This window comes from Camarhynchus parvulus, chromosome Z, assembly GCF_901933205.1.
Source record: "Camarhynchus parvulus chromosome Z, STF_HiC, whole genome shotgun sequence".
In the NCBI taxonomy this organism is placed as follows: domain Eukaryota; kingdom Metazoa; phylum Chordata; class Aves; order Passeriformes; family Thraupidae; genus Camarhynchus; species Camarhynchus parvulus.
In genome coordinates this window covers 43,616,961-43,633,529 of record NC_044601.1, presented here as the reverse complement: position 1 = coordinate 43,633,529, position 16,569 = coordinate 43,616,961, and the positions used below count along the sequence as shown (strand labels likewise).

General features: G+C 36.2%; 1 protein-coding gene across 7 annotated transcripts in view; it reads left to right on the top strand.

Annotated features, from left to right (window-relative positions):
* SMARCA2 (SWI/SNF related, matrix associated, actin dependent regulator of chromatin, subfamily a, member 2) overlaps positions 1-16,569 on the top strand; it is a 117,432-nt gene that overhangs the window by 91,104 nt on the left and 9,759 nt on the right. For 6 of the 7 annotated variants that reach the window (XM_030969247.1, XM_030969244.1, XM_030969242.1 and 3 more), the window contains one exon: positions 6,562-6,779. In XM_030969247.1, coding sequence (XP_030825107.1) covers positions 6,562-6,779 — 218 coding nt within the window. Of the gene's footprint in view, positions 1-2,583; positions 4,758-6,561; positions 6,780-16,569 lie in introns of those variants that run through there. The other variant, XM_030969248.1, reaches the window with a different exon arrangement.

The window sequence follows — 16,569 nt, the reverse complement described above, 5'->3', positions numbered from 1 at the left end:
TTTACAGTCAGGATGATACAGTTGTTTCTTTCCATAACCCAATTCCTTCCCTCTAGTGGAACACTTCCACTGCTCACTGAGCAGACAAGCAGCGGGGTCCTGGTATCATGAGTAGTTAATTGTGCTCCTCAATTTCTCTGTCCCCAAAGTTTTTGAAAATCTCATTGGTGCAAAATCAGCTTGAGAAGTTCCATTTAACATCCCTGTTTGCCTTTTGGGAGAGGGACAAATGAGACTAATTATAGATTTTCTTTTATTTCTTTTTAACAGGATTTCACTTTTGAACAGACAAAAATTTTATCCGCTTGTCAGTGGGTTTTGTGATAACTGAGAGAGAGTTTATCAGTGCTGGCTCTGCATGATGCTTTACTTAATAATTATCATATTAAAGATGAAGCTTCTGCATTAAGATATCTTATATCAAGATTAAATATTAGGATATTTGACCAGAAAAAATATTCTCAGACCCAAAAGAAAACACTGATGATAAAAGTTTTGATCCTATTAATATTTTAAGTCATTACCTTTTTTTTTCAATATTATGCTTTGTTGCTTTGGTTGAGGCCATTTCTTTTTAAAGATAACTCATATTTTTGCGTGGTTATGTCAGAGCATTTTGTCATCAGTCTTTGAATTAAAATTTAGGAAAAACATATAATTTACATTATTGTTCTCCTTAATGTCTAGTTAAATATAGGCAGCTGGAGTTTCAGTGGAAATAATTGGGCAACTATTAATAATTTTCAAATCCAAAACAGAAAACAGTCTTTTTCTCCCTCTTCTTAAAAAGATGCTAGTTTCAGTGATGTGACAACATAGACTGTTGCTTGGTGAACATATGGCCGAAGAACTCATTTACCATATTTGGTGGAATTTCAGCCTGTTTCAGAAGACTATGTATTACAAGTTGATACGTTTTTTCAATAATTGCATTTTGAGTTTTTAGAAAAAACAATACTTTGATGAAAGCAAGTTAAAACTGGATGTAATCACAAATCCTTTGCATTTGACAGATTGTGGTCTGTATTCTGTTTTAGTTTAGTCTCAGAAAAGCTAGACTGGTGAGTCTGTTGTGCAGTAATACTCAACAAGGAGACGAAATTGAATTAAAATAACTCTTCACCAACCTTTAAAATTATTTTCAGGTATTTATTGATTGCACTGTTGATAGAATATCTTAAACCCTTTAATCTAATTGCCAAGTGTTAAAGTCATTTATCCTCACAGTCTTTATCTAGTATACTGACCTCTGTGTTGTTGCATAGCAAGATACAATTATGATGTAAGGAAACTTGCTGTACAGAGCCTAGAAACAATTCTAATGTGAGAATTAGAAGTAGTCCCAGATGTCAGGAATGTTATTGGTAAAAATATAAGCAAGAGAACTGGATTTTGAAGAGATCTATTTAAGAATGTGAACTGCAGAGTGAAAAGTTGAAATCTTCATTGGTTGCCAGATTTAATCTGAGAACAAATGTAAAATAAAGAATGGTAGGATTTCAGACAGAACAAGACAGAAAAAACAAAAACAAAACAAACAAAAAAACCAACAACGACAACAAAAAAAAAGGTAAAACAGGAAACCTTTTCTTGGAATGCCAATACAATATTCCAAGATGGATCATGTTGAAGAGAGAAATTGGTAAGGCTAGGTAGATGTCATTTTAGGGTTTCTGGTGTTTATTGTCAGCTGTCCCTAGCTTTCATTTCTTCCTTTCTTCTCTTCTAATGTGGTAAATGTGAACTTCATTTTGCAAAGCAGTCATCTGCTGTTCATTACTGCACTAGTGACATGTTTTTTGGTTTTAAGTGCTTAACACCCTAAACCTTAGTGCCTTTTGGCCATTACTCAGTAAAATGCTCTATTAAGTTACTTGTTCCCAAAAAAACTCATTCTTTCGGAGATTTTCTATGATGGGGTTAGTATTTATGTTTAGGGATTTGGTAAGATGGTGTGGTTTTTTTCTGGTCACCTATGTTTATGTGCTTTCTCTTGAAATACTGAGTTTAATTAGCATGCTAGGGTATTTCTTCGCATGTTAGTTAGAATAGCTGTCTTTCAACTTCGCAAGTTGGAGAGGCACAGGGTGTTGATGTTGGGGGATGCAGCAAGTTTTCTGAATGTTCATCTCATTAAGGTAAAATTGGAGAGGGACACAGAAAGAGTTTGCATGTCCTGTGCTCATGTCCTGTTTTATCTGAACAGCTTCAAGCAGACTTAATATATGGCTCTGTGCCACTTCTGCTCTGTGTGTCCAGTTTTTAGACTATATCTATTACTGATAGCCTTCACTATGTCTCAATTTTCTAGTTACCTAGTTATCTTCAGTCAAAGGAAAAATAATTATGTACTGCAGTGTTTCACCATCTAAATGAGACAGGCCTTAGACACCAAAGCTGATTTTATATGAACACCTCCATTGATTCACTCTGTGACCACACTTGAGTTACCTGATTCCTGTAAAATTATTTTAAAACATATTAGTTGTATAAGGCCTACACAATTATTGACTTGCAGAACACAGTCATGAAACAAAACTGAGCTGTTAGTACTAAAATCCTTAGTTGCATCTGTAATTCTGAATTGAGAAGGTATTGAGTCACAGTGCTGTATTATCACCGACAGAAGACTGCATATGTAGTATCCTGTCTTTCAAATAGAGAAAATAAACAGTTTGCATTTTATCCTTACTTTTTTCTGTTTGGAGCTCAGGTATCAATGTTGTAATGATATTCCCTAACAATGCTTCCACCTCAAAACAACTCTTCTTTAGGAAAGATGAAAATCTAATTGCAAGCAGCAATAGGGAGTCAGAGTGTCTCAGAAGTAACTTCTGCTTGCCTCCTGAAAAATATATATTTGCTCTTGGGAGGTGGAAGCTTCTTTTTGGAAGAAGACAGTTTGATTTCTTTAATCCAGGATAAGTGTGCTCTTGCCTCTTTAGAAATGAAATTGGATGTGTACATGGACTAAGTTACAGCAATATGTGTCAGAAAAGCAGGAACATTTTGTCAGTACAGAACTTAACACAGGGTCCTCATATTTCACTGCATATTTGCCTTTCATGAGATGCCTAACAACTTACAAAATTCGACATTAAATTTTTACAGCTGTCTTTGAAAAAAATGAGGTTTACAGACTTCTTTTGGTACTGTTCTGTCCAGTTTCCTTAATGGAAGGAAAGTGTTAAATTTTTATTTGTGTACTATTTTACTTGACTCCCTTGCTGTTCACCTCACTAATCCAGAGGCATTTGAACATGGGAGATGTCTGTCTTATTTTGCACTCTCACACAGCCCATCATCTGTCAGGAACTGGAGATTTGTGCCTGAGATTTATGTCATAGTCGTACTGGTAAAGGTTTGGAAGGGCATTCTCTTCAGTGTGGCACTTAGGGCCTGGAATAGCAAGCTTTTTTAACAAAGAGCTCAGTCAGATGAATTCGCTTAATAAATATGTTGGTGCTGATACCCACATGCTTGGATCATATGTGTAGATGTATGCGCAGAGCATTAACCTATCTGCTGATAATTGATTCATGTGATACAGTTTTAAGCCTTCTTTTGAGACAAAATAAAGCATATAGGTTTAGTTTTAAATGTCATTGTTTATGTACAAAATACAAATTTGTCTCTTGAGAACAGATGTTAAGAGTTGTAATAGCAACATTTTTGTACTACTTGTATTGTCAGAATGATTTTCGAGTGGGGTCACTAAGATCTTAAAGCTGTCTGAGTTTACATTGATGCATAGAAGTTTTGAAAACTTAATAAAATAATTGATTGATTTATTACTGGCTAAATAGAAAGTTTAATGTTTGATGATAGATTTGTAATTTGCTAAGAGTTCCTTTGCTACCTGCTAGCTACTAATTTTAAGAGTGCAAGAGTATATGTTAGTTTACTTGAGTTTTATTTTTATCATTTGTCTTTACTAAATTGCTATATGTAATATTTTAAAAAATCCCAACTTTTCACTTTTATATTTTCTTTTCGCTAGTATTTATTTCCCAAAATACTGCCTACTCTAACCAAAACTTTTATGCAGAATTCTGAAGTGAGATGTTATAAACCCTGTGATGACAAAACCACTGTGATTTCTTTTTGGTGGTAGAAAACCTGTTCAGCAAGCAAAAATATAAATATGTTGTAGTTAAGTGAAGTTTTCTGAAGGACAGAAAAATGTTAACAGAAAAAGTTAACAAAGTTAACAGAATGATTACTTGGTTGGTTTTATTTTTTTAATTTCTTTTAAATCAGAATAGATTATTGTATCGGTTTCAGTAACCTAAACTTAATCTGTTCTCTGTAGAGCAGTCGGAATACATTTTCTGTAATGAAAGTATCTTTAAAATGCATGCAAGCAATTTCAGTTTTAAAATCATACATGAAATTGTCTAATTGTGCTATTATTATTAGTAATAACAAGAATCAGCTAAAAATCTAATTTGAATGCTTAGAATAATAAGGGGAGAAATATGATAAGTAGTTGTCAATATTAAAACCAGCTGAAGGAGGAAGGCTTCAGGCCTTGTAGTAGGTAGAATGAAACAGCAGATTTCAGTATCCACAATCCTTTCAGTATTAAATTTTCAGTAAAATAAAATTAGTTGTATATGAAAACATAGCCTTTCCCCAGCTCTCTTTTTTTTCCTGATCAGCTGATGAAGAGACTAGCAGCTCGCTGCTTTGCTGGCTTGTTAATTTTATCCCCACTAACTGTGATTTCCGATAGCCGGCCTGCTGATAGTGGTAAGGTAAATATCCTTTTTCATTGCCGTCTTGAAGATTCAGTAGAACTACATCACAGGCATGTGTAGGTGTGTAACACATCAAAAGTCGGTGTTCTTCGTATTTCAATGTACAACTGAGTGCTTGAGGAGAGCAATGACATTAACTATTGACAGCCTTGCATGCTGTATTTAGTGTTAGCTTTTCTAGCTTCCAAGATATGCAGAGAAATTTCCTTTTCTTAATCTTCATTAGCCTCAGTGGTTTATAGTGCGTGTCCTGCTTTAGCCAGATGAATATTAATGAATTTGTGTGCAGATTTTTTTTTCCTCTTCTTCTTTCTTCCTAACTCATCAGATCTCGAGCCTCCTTCATAGTGAATATCTGAATGCTAGAAGCATGATGTAAATTGTCTTTTGATTATTAAGGCCTAGTTTCAGGCTGTCTCACAGGATTCTGCTTTTGTGTTTGCCTGTGGATTTGCACATCGGAGGATGCATAGGAAACAGATTTCAAAATCCCACTGTTTTTTTACACATGCCGGGTTATTTTGTGTGTGCATCAGGTTTTGTTCACAAAATGTTTTTGAAGAGACATTGTACACAATTGAGAAAAATTATGTCTAGTCTGTAATCACTTTTTTATATTGATTGTTATGCTCACATGATCATAAATATTAGCCATGTTTGCTGCTGTGGAGAAATGAAGGTAATTGCCTTAGGATTAAAGCTCTTTCAGCTACGAGAAAGGATTGATTAGCATTTGCATGTACTCAAGGCAATATTAAGAAGCAAAAGCGACAAATATCAACATTAGTTATGTTCTGAGAAAGCATTAATCAGAGAGCCGTAGTTTTAAGATTTTTTTATTTTATTTGTTATTTTTAATTTCAGTTGTCTTATGACCTGGTATTTTTATTTCTTTTCTTTTGTTTGCTTTCTCAAATCACAATAAGTTCAGCTTCTTGCTTTATGACGTGGATCTGATAATGTATGTGAACAGGTTCCCTCTATTCCTAGTTTGGTTTTTTGTAGCAATTTTTTTTCCCCTCTGTGTAGAGCTGCTGGGTCTGGTTAAAAGCATACATCCAGGTAATTGAAACAATTGAAATTAGTGTTAATTGTCTGTGATTGTGTGTACAGTTTAGTTTGTGGGATAGGTTTTATGCATCCCATGTTATGAGTCCTATTTACAGCAAACCACTGTACTGCCAGTGCTTCTGCCTACCTCATGGTTCCTATTCCAGAAGAAAATTAAACATTTTGAGATGATTTTAACACTTAGGTGATTTAAAAGTTGCTTTGAAGGCTTGGAAGAGGAGTTGTTACTACATAAAATATCTCTCTTTTGTGCGTATGCATAAAGAACTGTGTGTGAACTGGCTTTGGGAGCTGAGCACAGTTTAGACTGTCCTGTTTGAAAACATGTGATATCAAAGTCTGTTTTGCATGGAACTGTGTAACCCAGAAGTGACACTGGTGTGAGAAAATGAATGTTTTCTGTACATTTACTGAGACAATACCCTAGGTCAGTATGTGTGAAATGTGATTTGGTACAGAATTCAAGGTTCAGATAAAAGAACATGTTTAGATGATAGTGGGATCCTTAGGAAAAGGTAATGTTTGGTGTCTCTTTGATTGCTAATAGGTCAGTTTCTTGTATTCTTGTTTGTAAGTAAACAGAATATTTAGAGTCAAATTATCTGCATTCCTGATATGCAGGATGGAATTGCAGAGGGTTTTTACTGTTGTTTTTAAATCTGGTTTGTTATTTCCCTTTGCAATATCTCTTTTGTTTAAAAATCATACTTTTTGAATCCATGGTTGTCAGGCAATTGAAGACGGCAATTTGGAAGAAATGGAAGAGGAAGTCCGGCTTAAAAAGCGAAAGAGACGAAGAAACGTGGATAAGGACTCTGGGGAGGAGGATGGAGAGAAAGCAAAGAAAAGAAGAGGCAGACCTCCTGCAGAGAAGTTGTCACCCAATCCACCCAAATTGACAAAACAAATGAATGCCATCATTGATACTGTCATAAACTACAAGGATAGGTGAGCTTGGAGACAGTCTATCTCTATTACATGTGCTCTCTCCCTCCCTGCTGATACCATTATCTGTCTTTTATAACAACTTCGTATTTTTCAGTCTTTAGAAAGACATGTTGACACTGTTTTCTGAAGAGTAATTCCTCTTAGGGTCTGATCCTGAGAGTCTCAAGCTTTGTAGAGTTTTTTTTTAAGACCTATCTGATAGAAAGTTGTTGAAACAATTTTAAAAAGTAAGAAAAAAGTAAGTGTAGAGCTTCTGCTTAGGAATGAAGTAATTCTGATCAAGGTGTGTACTTAAGAACATTCAGCTTGAGCAGGGTTTTCCTTCAATTTAGTGAGCATGTGTTGAAATTAATCTTTTCAAAGACATGGCAATTGATTTATTAATTCAAGTTTACATGGATCTCGCAATGAAAGACTGAAAGACTGCCCAAAATGTGTAGGGCTCGTGTCATGAGCATTAGAGCTGCCAAAAGAAAAAATACAGAAATACTGAAACATCAGAGATGGGAGCCTGTTTGTCAAGAAATCCCCATTTTCAGCATAAAAGTATGCAAAATGGTTGGACTTCAGGGAAAAATACTCTTTCTAATCTGAAATGTCATTTGAAGACTTCTGTTTTGCAGATTATCAAACTGCAAATCACCTATGCTTCATGAGCAAGAAATTAAGAATTAGTTCATAATGTCTTTGAATCAGACTTGATTGTAAAAGTTGTATTTAAACTCAGTTTGTATATGCCAAAAATCAGTAGAGCCTTCTTGTGTGCTTATCCCTTCTTTGCTGTACATAGAATTACATAGATCGTATAGCACCTCTTATAAACTAAGTTAATACTAAATGCATTGAGAGAAAATCAAGAAGTATTTGCATTAGATGACCTGCACTTAGATGTAGCAATGTATTTTTTGCCTGTAAACAACTTTCAGTTGCTGGCTTTAAATGGCAACTTCACTCTGCCCTTTTTTGCAGCTACTGTTCTAAGTCTGCATCTGTTCTAGCTCAAGGGTAGTTTGGGTGGTACTTGGTGAAGCACACACTGCTGTGATCTCTGAGTTTTTTTGGGCATAACTGTTAAAATGAACCATTCTGTGATCTGTGCGCTCTTTATAGAGTACATCAAAAAGTATCTTATTGTATTGCAACAGCATTCATATCAACAAACATGATGAACAAGAAGCTGACTACAATCTCAGTGTATTTAGCTTGCCGTGACTCTCAGTTAACAGAATAGGTGAGAAGGGAGAAGTCTTTTAAGTTCAGGTATTCCAGTTAGGACTGGAAGGAAGCATCTCTGAATTTTGGATCCTTGGTCTTGAACCTTCTTTTGAAGCACCAAGCACTTCTGATCAGGATATCTACTTCTCACTTTTGAAATAGCTAGTAAAGTTGCTTCCACTAGTCTTCGGTAGGGGATAGCTGCTGGTAGTAACTGATGGCTTCTGGGGAGGTTAAAGATTTTTACCTGATGTTTGTGCCCCCCACGAAGTTCCTATCTGATGTAAGTCAAAAAAGTTAACAGCTGAGCTACTGTATAGTGACAAGGCATACTGTTTCCTCTCCCTGGAGCCCACATTTATGCAAGACAAAATTACTTCCAATTGAAAAAGTGTATGGACCTCTATTCTGTAAGGAATTAAAAATACGTCTTAAACTGAGGTTTTCAGTGCTGTAAGTTAAAAGGACGAGTTCCAAGTTTCTGCATTCTGATTTTTTTGTGAGAGAACATCAAACCACCTAATACTATGAAAAAATAGTATTACAAATTTAGGCATCAGGGAACTTTAAATATCTTAAAATATTTGGGGTTAACTTGCTCTAGAGTTCTATTAATATTTTCAGGATTTGCAGGTGTAGAATTATAAGGGGGTTTTAGGCATTGGAACCCTTCAATGTTGTTGGGGGTTCAGTGCTTGTTCAGCTCTGGGCTTTTGTGAATGTGAAGGCAATTGGGGCAAGTATAGAGGGACAGGTTAATTGGAAGAAAAGTAGGCCATGAGTTTCATCTGGGGAAAAAAATGGGTTTCATGTATTTAGTATTTGAATGCTTGAAATCATCTTTGTCTTTAGCTTAAATCAATGCTAAAAGATGTTCATCTTTTCTTTACGATAAGTCCAGAAGGCTCATTTGAACTATGGAGAACTGATTGTGTCCCAAAAGGTGGTCAGGTGATACCCATCCAAAATCTTACTGACTTAGGGCTGAGTTACTTTGTAAAAGCCAATTCTACAATCTTTAGTAAGTTTTGTGCAGATTAAAGTCCAGCACGAAAAAAAGTGAAAAGAATACATTACTAAGCTATTAAGTCTCTCCATGCTTTATCTCATGTTTTCCCTTGCTCTTGAGAAGAGTTACCTTTAAATACAGAACCACATTTGTGTTCTTATTAAAGCCTTTTATATAAAAAAAAAATAAAGGTAAAATCCATGGTGCTCACAAAAATCTGAAATTCTAGTTGGCTGCTTTTCTGTGGTGACACTGTCTAATGTTGATGCAGGAAGGATTCTTCAAGTGCTTTCATAACTGTCTAGAACTTGACTTTAGTCATAAATATCTGGGGATAAGTACCACCCTTTCCTCCCTTACGTAAAAAACATCCAAAAAAATTGTCTATGTCAAGGAAGGCTAAAGATTTCAGTAATACAAACGATGAGCTCTAGTAAATAGTAAATGCACAGTCAAACTTAAATGTGAAGATCAAAACTAGTTTAAACAGACATATTAGCAATATTTTAGGTAAATTTTTAGTGTGAATAAATGCAGCATATGATTCTCAAAAAAAGGGAATGCAGAGGTCATTATCCCAGTACTTGTAAACCTCAGATAAAGAACTCAATGCAAGAAAGTGGAAGTCAGCATTGAGGTAAATTTGCTCTTCCTCCATGTCCTCAGTGCAATTTCGACCATTTAATTTATATTTTTCTCTTTTACGCAGTACAGTTTAGCAATCCTCCAATATCCTTTTATTCCCATTGTGAATCCCAATGTGATGTTGATTTTAATGAAACATTCCATTGGCAATAAGTTTAATAGTTCTTTGAGAGCAATTTACAAGTAAAAGCTGATTTTTTTTTGGATATTTCTAGGGAGCTAGAGACACACTGAAGGAGAAAAAAACTGCAGTGAGATTTGACTTGACTGATGGCCAGCATTCATTTCCTGAAATTATGGTATCTAGGATGTGTACCACATAATAAGGAAAATAGTTAAAAAAGGAGAAAAAGGACAAAGATGGAGGACACTGAGAATGTTGAGCTTGCACTGCTTCAATGCCTTTGGTGTGAGAGTTGTTGAGGTCTTTGACAAGTTGACAGTACTTGATTTATGCAGTCTCTTTTGCATTGGATTTCAGTATGGAGTGATGTACTTCAAGATTTTCTTCATGTTGATAAGCATTTCTTTATTTTATCTTCATATTTATTTTGTTAAACTGGAAACAGATACCTGATACCTCAGTCTGAAGAACTGTGGGGTACATGCTACAAATCATTAAATAGAAATTACTATTGAAGTTACTGCTACCTTTTTAAACTGCACCTGTCATCTCATTACTCAGCTTTCAACATCAAACCATAAAACATGTAGTGGTACTACAGATTCAGATCCTTTTTTATTCTTCTACACTGCTTTGCCATAATAGGCAAAGCTGAGTTAATGTAGGTTTCATCTATACTCATTTAAAATAGAGAGTAGATCTGTAATGAAGCAAAGGTAGGAAAGAAAAGATGGTCAGAATCCTCTGACTTCTAGTCATCTGATGAAGTGAAAGATGTCTCTGCTCACCCACAGCAAAGAAGTTGAATTAGTTTATCTTCAAAGGTCTTTTCTGACCCAAACCATTCTATGATTCTACAATTTTGCTGAAGCATTTTTAGGGTACCATAGGAACATTACAAGCTAGTATGAAAGAAAGGAGATACAATGAGTAAACTCATTAATCTGAGTGAAAATAAGTAAAAATACCTAGCTGAAGGCACTATTAAAAAAGATACTGATAAGCTGGAAAGGAGTCTTGGAGAATTGGTGTTGGCTTAGATCACAATATATTTATGATATGTATTAAAAATGAGGGATGTCCTGGCCAGAAGTAAAACATTATAGTGGTGTGTTAATCACAGCAGACTGGACACAGTTATGTCTGGAGTAAAAGAAATGGCATGAAGTACTATATTTCAGAGTCCATTATATGGTACTCAAATAAGTACCAAAAAAATAAGAAACTCAGATAAGTATCAAAAAATAAGAAACATTTCTTCTGATTCAAGTGCCAGTTCAGGTGAAACTGACAGAAGAAGAATTACCTGAGAAATTATTGATCAAAGGCAGCTACGATCCATCAATATTGTCCAGACATAAGAAAACAGGAGCCTTATTGTGGCACTATTGCCTATGTGGATATGGAAATACTCATTATGGGTGTATGTCATTATATGTGATACTGTTAAAACTTGTATATGGTACCCAAATGCTTTTCCATTCAAGAAAGATTCGTTTACACCGGAAAAGTGTAAATAATTACTTCAGTGATAAGTAGCATGGGAGAGCTTTAAAAGAGGAAACAGCTTGATTTGTTTATCCAGTCTTGAAAGGGGAAGATGGTTGCTCTCAGTAAATTCGCTTGGGGAAAGAAGAGAAGCATAAATACAGGAAGTGTAGAAATATGTAAAAATATGTGATGGTGATCACAAGGTTATATGACTAGAAGCATTTGTTAATTCATACAAGTTGTTAATTAAGAGTTCTGTAATCTTTCATATGGAATGGTGGGACAGAAAGAACTAGATAGATTTGGCCTTTGTTCCTTGATTTAAAAAAGTTCTGTATGATTATGTACAATAACAAGACCCTAGATTCAGGGACTTGGAAACATGTTTCCAGTTACACATTGATCCTGATTTTCCCAAGTAAAGCATCATCTTTGCAGACTCCATTTGCAATACATATTAATCTGAGATTTTGTTGCAATTACTTCTTAAACTAAGATTTAAGCGCCATTACACCCATGTACCTTATTCTAACCTTGCAGTGTAAAACATCTGTTTAGAAGAGAGCAAGTTGCGCTGCATCAGTCTAACATTATTGTCACATGTTTTTCCAGTTCCCATGCTTTTAATTTGTCTTTCTTACCCTCCAAAATTGGGAATGTCCATAGAAATTAATATCATGGAATCTTATGTTATGTATCTTATGTATCTTATGTTATATATGTTATGTAGCTTATGTTATGTATGTTTGTGTTTTCACAACACAAAATCAAAGAACCACAGAATGGATCAGTTTGGGTGGGACTACAGCAGGTCATCTGGTCCAGCCTCCCTGCTCAGAGAGGATCATCCCAGGGCACATGACGCAGGGTTGCTCCAGACATTTCTTGAATGTCTCCACTGAGAGAAACTCCACAGTCTCTGGGCTGTCTGTTTCAGTGCATGGTCACCCACACAGTAAAGCAGTTCTTCCTCATGTTAAGGTGAAACTTTTCTGTGCATTGGTATCTACACGTTCCCTCTCATTCTGTTGCTTGGCACCACCAAATCAGTTTGGCACACAAAAAGTAGTTTGTATGTCTACTTGAAGTGCTGTAACCTTTTGAAAGAAGGGAGGGTTTTACTGCTGATAGCTTTTCTTTCATAATAAGGAAGTTTTATGCCTCATTGGAGCCCCAGCTGCTGATCTGCATCATACACACACAGACTTAGTTTCCTAAACTATGTTTTTTCTCTTGTGGTAGTTTTCCTCTTTATGGTTTATTTCAGAGGAAGACAAGCTGTAAGTGTAGCTTTCTTTTCATGATTAAATAATTAAATTAAAGTAGAGAAAATGAATTATACTTCATCCTGGCAGGATTAGGGAATGCTTGTCCCTCTGTAATTGGCACTAGTGAGGCCACACCTAAAATCCTGTGTTTTGGGCCCGTCACTTTTAGAAGGAGACTGAAGTGACGGAGCATGTCCAGAGAAGGGCAACAAAGCTGGTGAGGAGTCTGGAGCAGAAGTTCTGTGAGGAGCAGCTGAGGAAGTTGGGGGGTTTTAGCCTGGAGAAAAGGAGGCCTTGGGAACATGTTACTGCTTTCTTTATACAACTGCTGCCTGAGACAGGTTCAGCCTCTTCTACATGGTGGCAAGTAACAGAACAAGAGGAAATGGCCTCAAGTTGCCCTAGGGGAGATTTCAACTGGATATTGGGAGAAACTTCATTGAAACAGTGCTCAGTCATTGGACCCAGCTGCCCAGGGAAGTGGTAGAATCACTATCCTCAAGGTGTTGAGAAGGTGTGAAGAGGATGTGGCACTTAGTGGTAGACTGGGTGCTGGCTTAGTGGTTGGACTGGATGATATTCTAGGTCTTCTCCAACATAAGTAATTCTACAATTCTGTCATTAATACCTTGCAATCCTTCAGCTTCCTTAAAAACCTGCTGTTGTCTTCTGCCTTGCATCAGAATTTAATGTTTCCTGGGTACCAGTTTGATACTACCACTAGTTTGCATTAACTTTGCATAAATACCAACAGCTGAATTCAAGAGTCCCGGGATGCTGATTGCTCTGTTCCTTACAGTGATTTCATTTGTCCCCTACCTGCCATCTGATCTATTCATAGATTAAAAGTAAGGACTTGCGTGGTGTAGTAATTAACTTCACAAAATCTTCTCCTGGTATCACGTAGCTGTTGACCGCATTCAAATAAGGATAGAAAAAAATTGAAGGGTGGAGTTTTTGTGCCTTTTGTCCGCTTGGCAAGAGACTACCCCTGTCTGTAGTGCTCAGCATTTTGATTACACAGCTCAGGGAGAGGGTATTTTCTCTCCCTGAGAGAGAAATGGATTTTACATGAAATGGATTTTATTCATAGTCTTTGCAGCTGTTTTCTTAAGTTGCCAGTTTATAAGTGTTTTAAAATGGACAGTAACACAGCCATTACTGAACTAACTAGGAAATAATTATGCCAACTGGTACTCTTGGATATTCAAACACACAAATAATTTTTACTTACATCCAAGCTCAAGTTATGGAATACATAGCCATATGTCAAACCCCAGGGATTATGTATTTAACTATTTTTACCTGCTTCATTTGAATGGTGGGGACAGGTTTACCATGTATTGCTGTAGTCAGTTCCAAAAAGGGACCTTAAACACTAATGAAAATTAATCATGTCCCTACATAGCTGGGTTACTGTTGGAAGTCACTATGTCAACTCTTGTAATTCTCCTCCCCCACACTTTTGTTTTAAATAGCGTCTTTGTGAGTTGCATTTGATTTTAGAGTTGTAGTTTTCAAGCCCTGGTCCTGTTTGTGAGCTCTCCGACTTGGGCAAGCATGCAGGACTCTTCATTCTTGAAATTGAAGAAATTGAATTGAAATTGAATTTCATTGTCTATTAAAAGTTTGAAATTTACCAGAAATACGAGAACATATTGCAGTTTCAGCTTTATAGTTATCTCTCCTTTTAATGCCAAAGGAGAAAGAGTGTTGATAGTAGTATGCTTCTAACAGGCCTGTAGCAGCTTGTTTCTGGCCAAATACTGCCAGGGAAAATAAATATAAAAAGGAGCCTCATACAAATGGGTTCCTGCATTTCATTTCACCAAAGACAATACTGACTAAAAGGGTGGAATTATATGCTTGTATGCATCTTGTAAGATATTTGACAGAAATGAGAGACAAGTGAAAACATTGCACACAAGTATTTTTCTAAGCAAAAAACATTTTCTAAATAAGCAGTATTTCTTAATGCTGTTTTAACTTGTACAGTATGCAAGTATTTTTAATGTGAGCACACATGGGACTAGCATGTTGAGCTGATGCAGTAGCAATGAACTGTCGCAGTTCTTTCACAGTCAGATCTTTTAATTTATTCTGGTCCTTCTTTTCAGCACGTAGCCTGCTAGTTGCTAGGCAACCATAAGTGGTTTTTGTTGTTTTTTTTTTTTTACTGCGCATGATTTTTATGTGGTAGGTGTTGTGGTTATTATTTTCTAATTACATAAGTGAGCAAAAGGATTAAAATCAGAGTTGCATTCATAATTACTGATTTTCACCTACTGTATCCACAACACAGCAATTTGAGATTGTTAGAAAAGATCCCATTTGTTTATAGTATGGATGCACGTATACAGTGGAAGTGCAAGATAGTACTTCTTTGTGAGAGTAGATTCTATAAAAATGATAGAACAAAATAAGCTATTACTGATCTGAGTAGACAAAATCAGGCTGTAGTCTTCTGTCATGCCCTTAATGCTTTTTCTTTCATGGCCATAAGTGATTTCAGTGATTAATTATATCAAGCAAAAGCTTGAGGGTTTTCTATGGCATTCTTAGTTTAATAGAATGTGTGAACAAATCATAGTTGGCTGGGTTTGCACTTGGAAAATAGAATATTGCTGTTTAATAATCTATGAGTTGTATTTTTAATATACCATATGAGGGTGGGTGTGTAAGACAATGTGGATGTAAAAAGAGAAAAGAATACATCCATGAGATTAAAAGCTGTAATCATCAGAAACTACTTCAGTAGGACAAATGGCTAAACATGTTTTAAAATTTGATCAGAATTAGTTTATTAGTGGCTGTTTCATTTTTACCGAAGTAATTCTGTTCAGTATTAGACTCTGAAGCACAGTTGAAGAAACCCGGCATCAGTGGTTCGGTAATTTTACTCAAATAGGAATTTCTGTTAAAGCTGCTGAAATAAAACAAGCAGTGATAGTCCTTCTGTGTAGCTAATCCACACTCGTAGTGTACCCCAGTGCAGGCATGTAAATTACAGTGTGCTGTGTAATGGTGTAACAGGATACTGCTTTGTTTTGTTTTGTTTTGTTTTCCTCACAGTCAGTGCCTTGCATGTATAAAGTGGGCACTGACCACTTAGGAATAGCTGAATTCTCCCTGGGCTTCTGTATAATGCTCCTAAGGAGTCTGAATGTTTTGCAGATATAGTACTTATTTCGGAGTATTTTATGTTCATTTTATAAATGGGGAATAGAAACTTAAATTTTAAAATTCTGTTTGGGCACCAGAGATCCAGTTGCTGTTTTTCATAGTGTTGTATGTGTTCAGAAGAAATTCCACTGATCTCAGTTGCAGCTGTGACTGCTCAACGCTTCCCTCTGTGAACAAAAAAAAAAACCAAACCAAAAAAACAAATAAAAATGCAGTCCTCAAATTTCAAATTAATAGAAATGCACATTAGTTCAGTCATTTGTGTAGAATGTATATGTAATGCATTGCTTTTCCTTGTATTGCTTCCAGTTTCACTGTGAGAGGGCAGTCTGTGATGAAGACAGGTTCTGTCATGTAGCGTGACACAGACACAGGTCAGGAACAAGGCTGGTGCCTTTAAATCCATTCTATAAACATTTGGACAGGGAAAATAAAAAGTAATGAACGTGTGAGTCCATACCAAAGGAGATGGCAGGTGCAGTGGCCAAAATTTCACAGTTATTTGCTGGCAGGAGAGAAATAAGTAAGACTTGGCTGTGACATTGTATGCTTTTGTCTATTTCAGTAACAGGGTTCTTCCTAAATAAATTAGGTCTGTTGAGTGAAGTTGCTAGTAGCTGCTACTGAGCTGTCTGTGGTGTCTGTGGGTATCTGTCCCAATGACTGTAAGTTGTAGGAGGAATATGTAGACTTCACTGTCCTCTCCTGGAACAGGGATACACCGTATGCCCACTACCTTGTCTCACCTGCAGCAACCACACCCAGAAGCACACTCAGTGTGTGCCAGAACCTTGCTGAGACCCAGGAGGCAGCTTGGCAGCTCCTGCTGAGCAGGCAAGGGTCACTGCTGCTGCT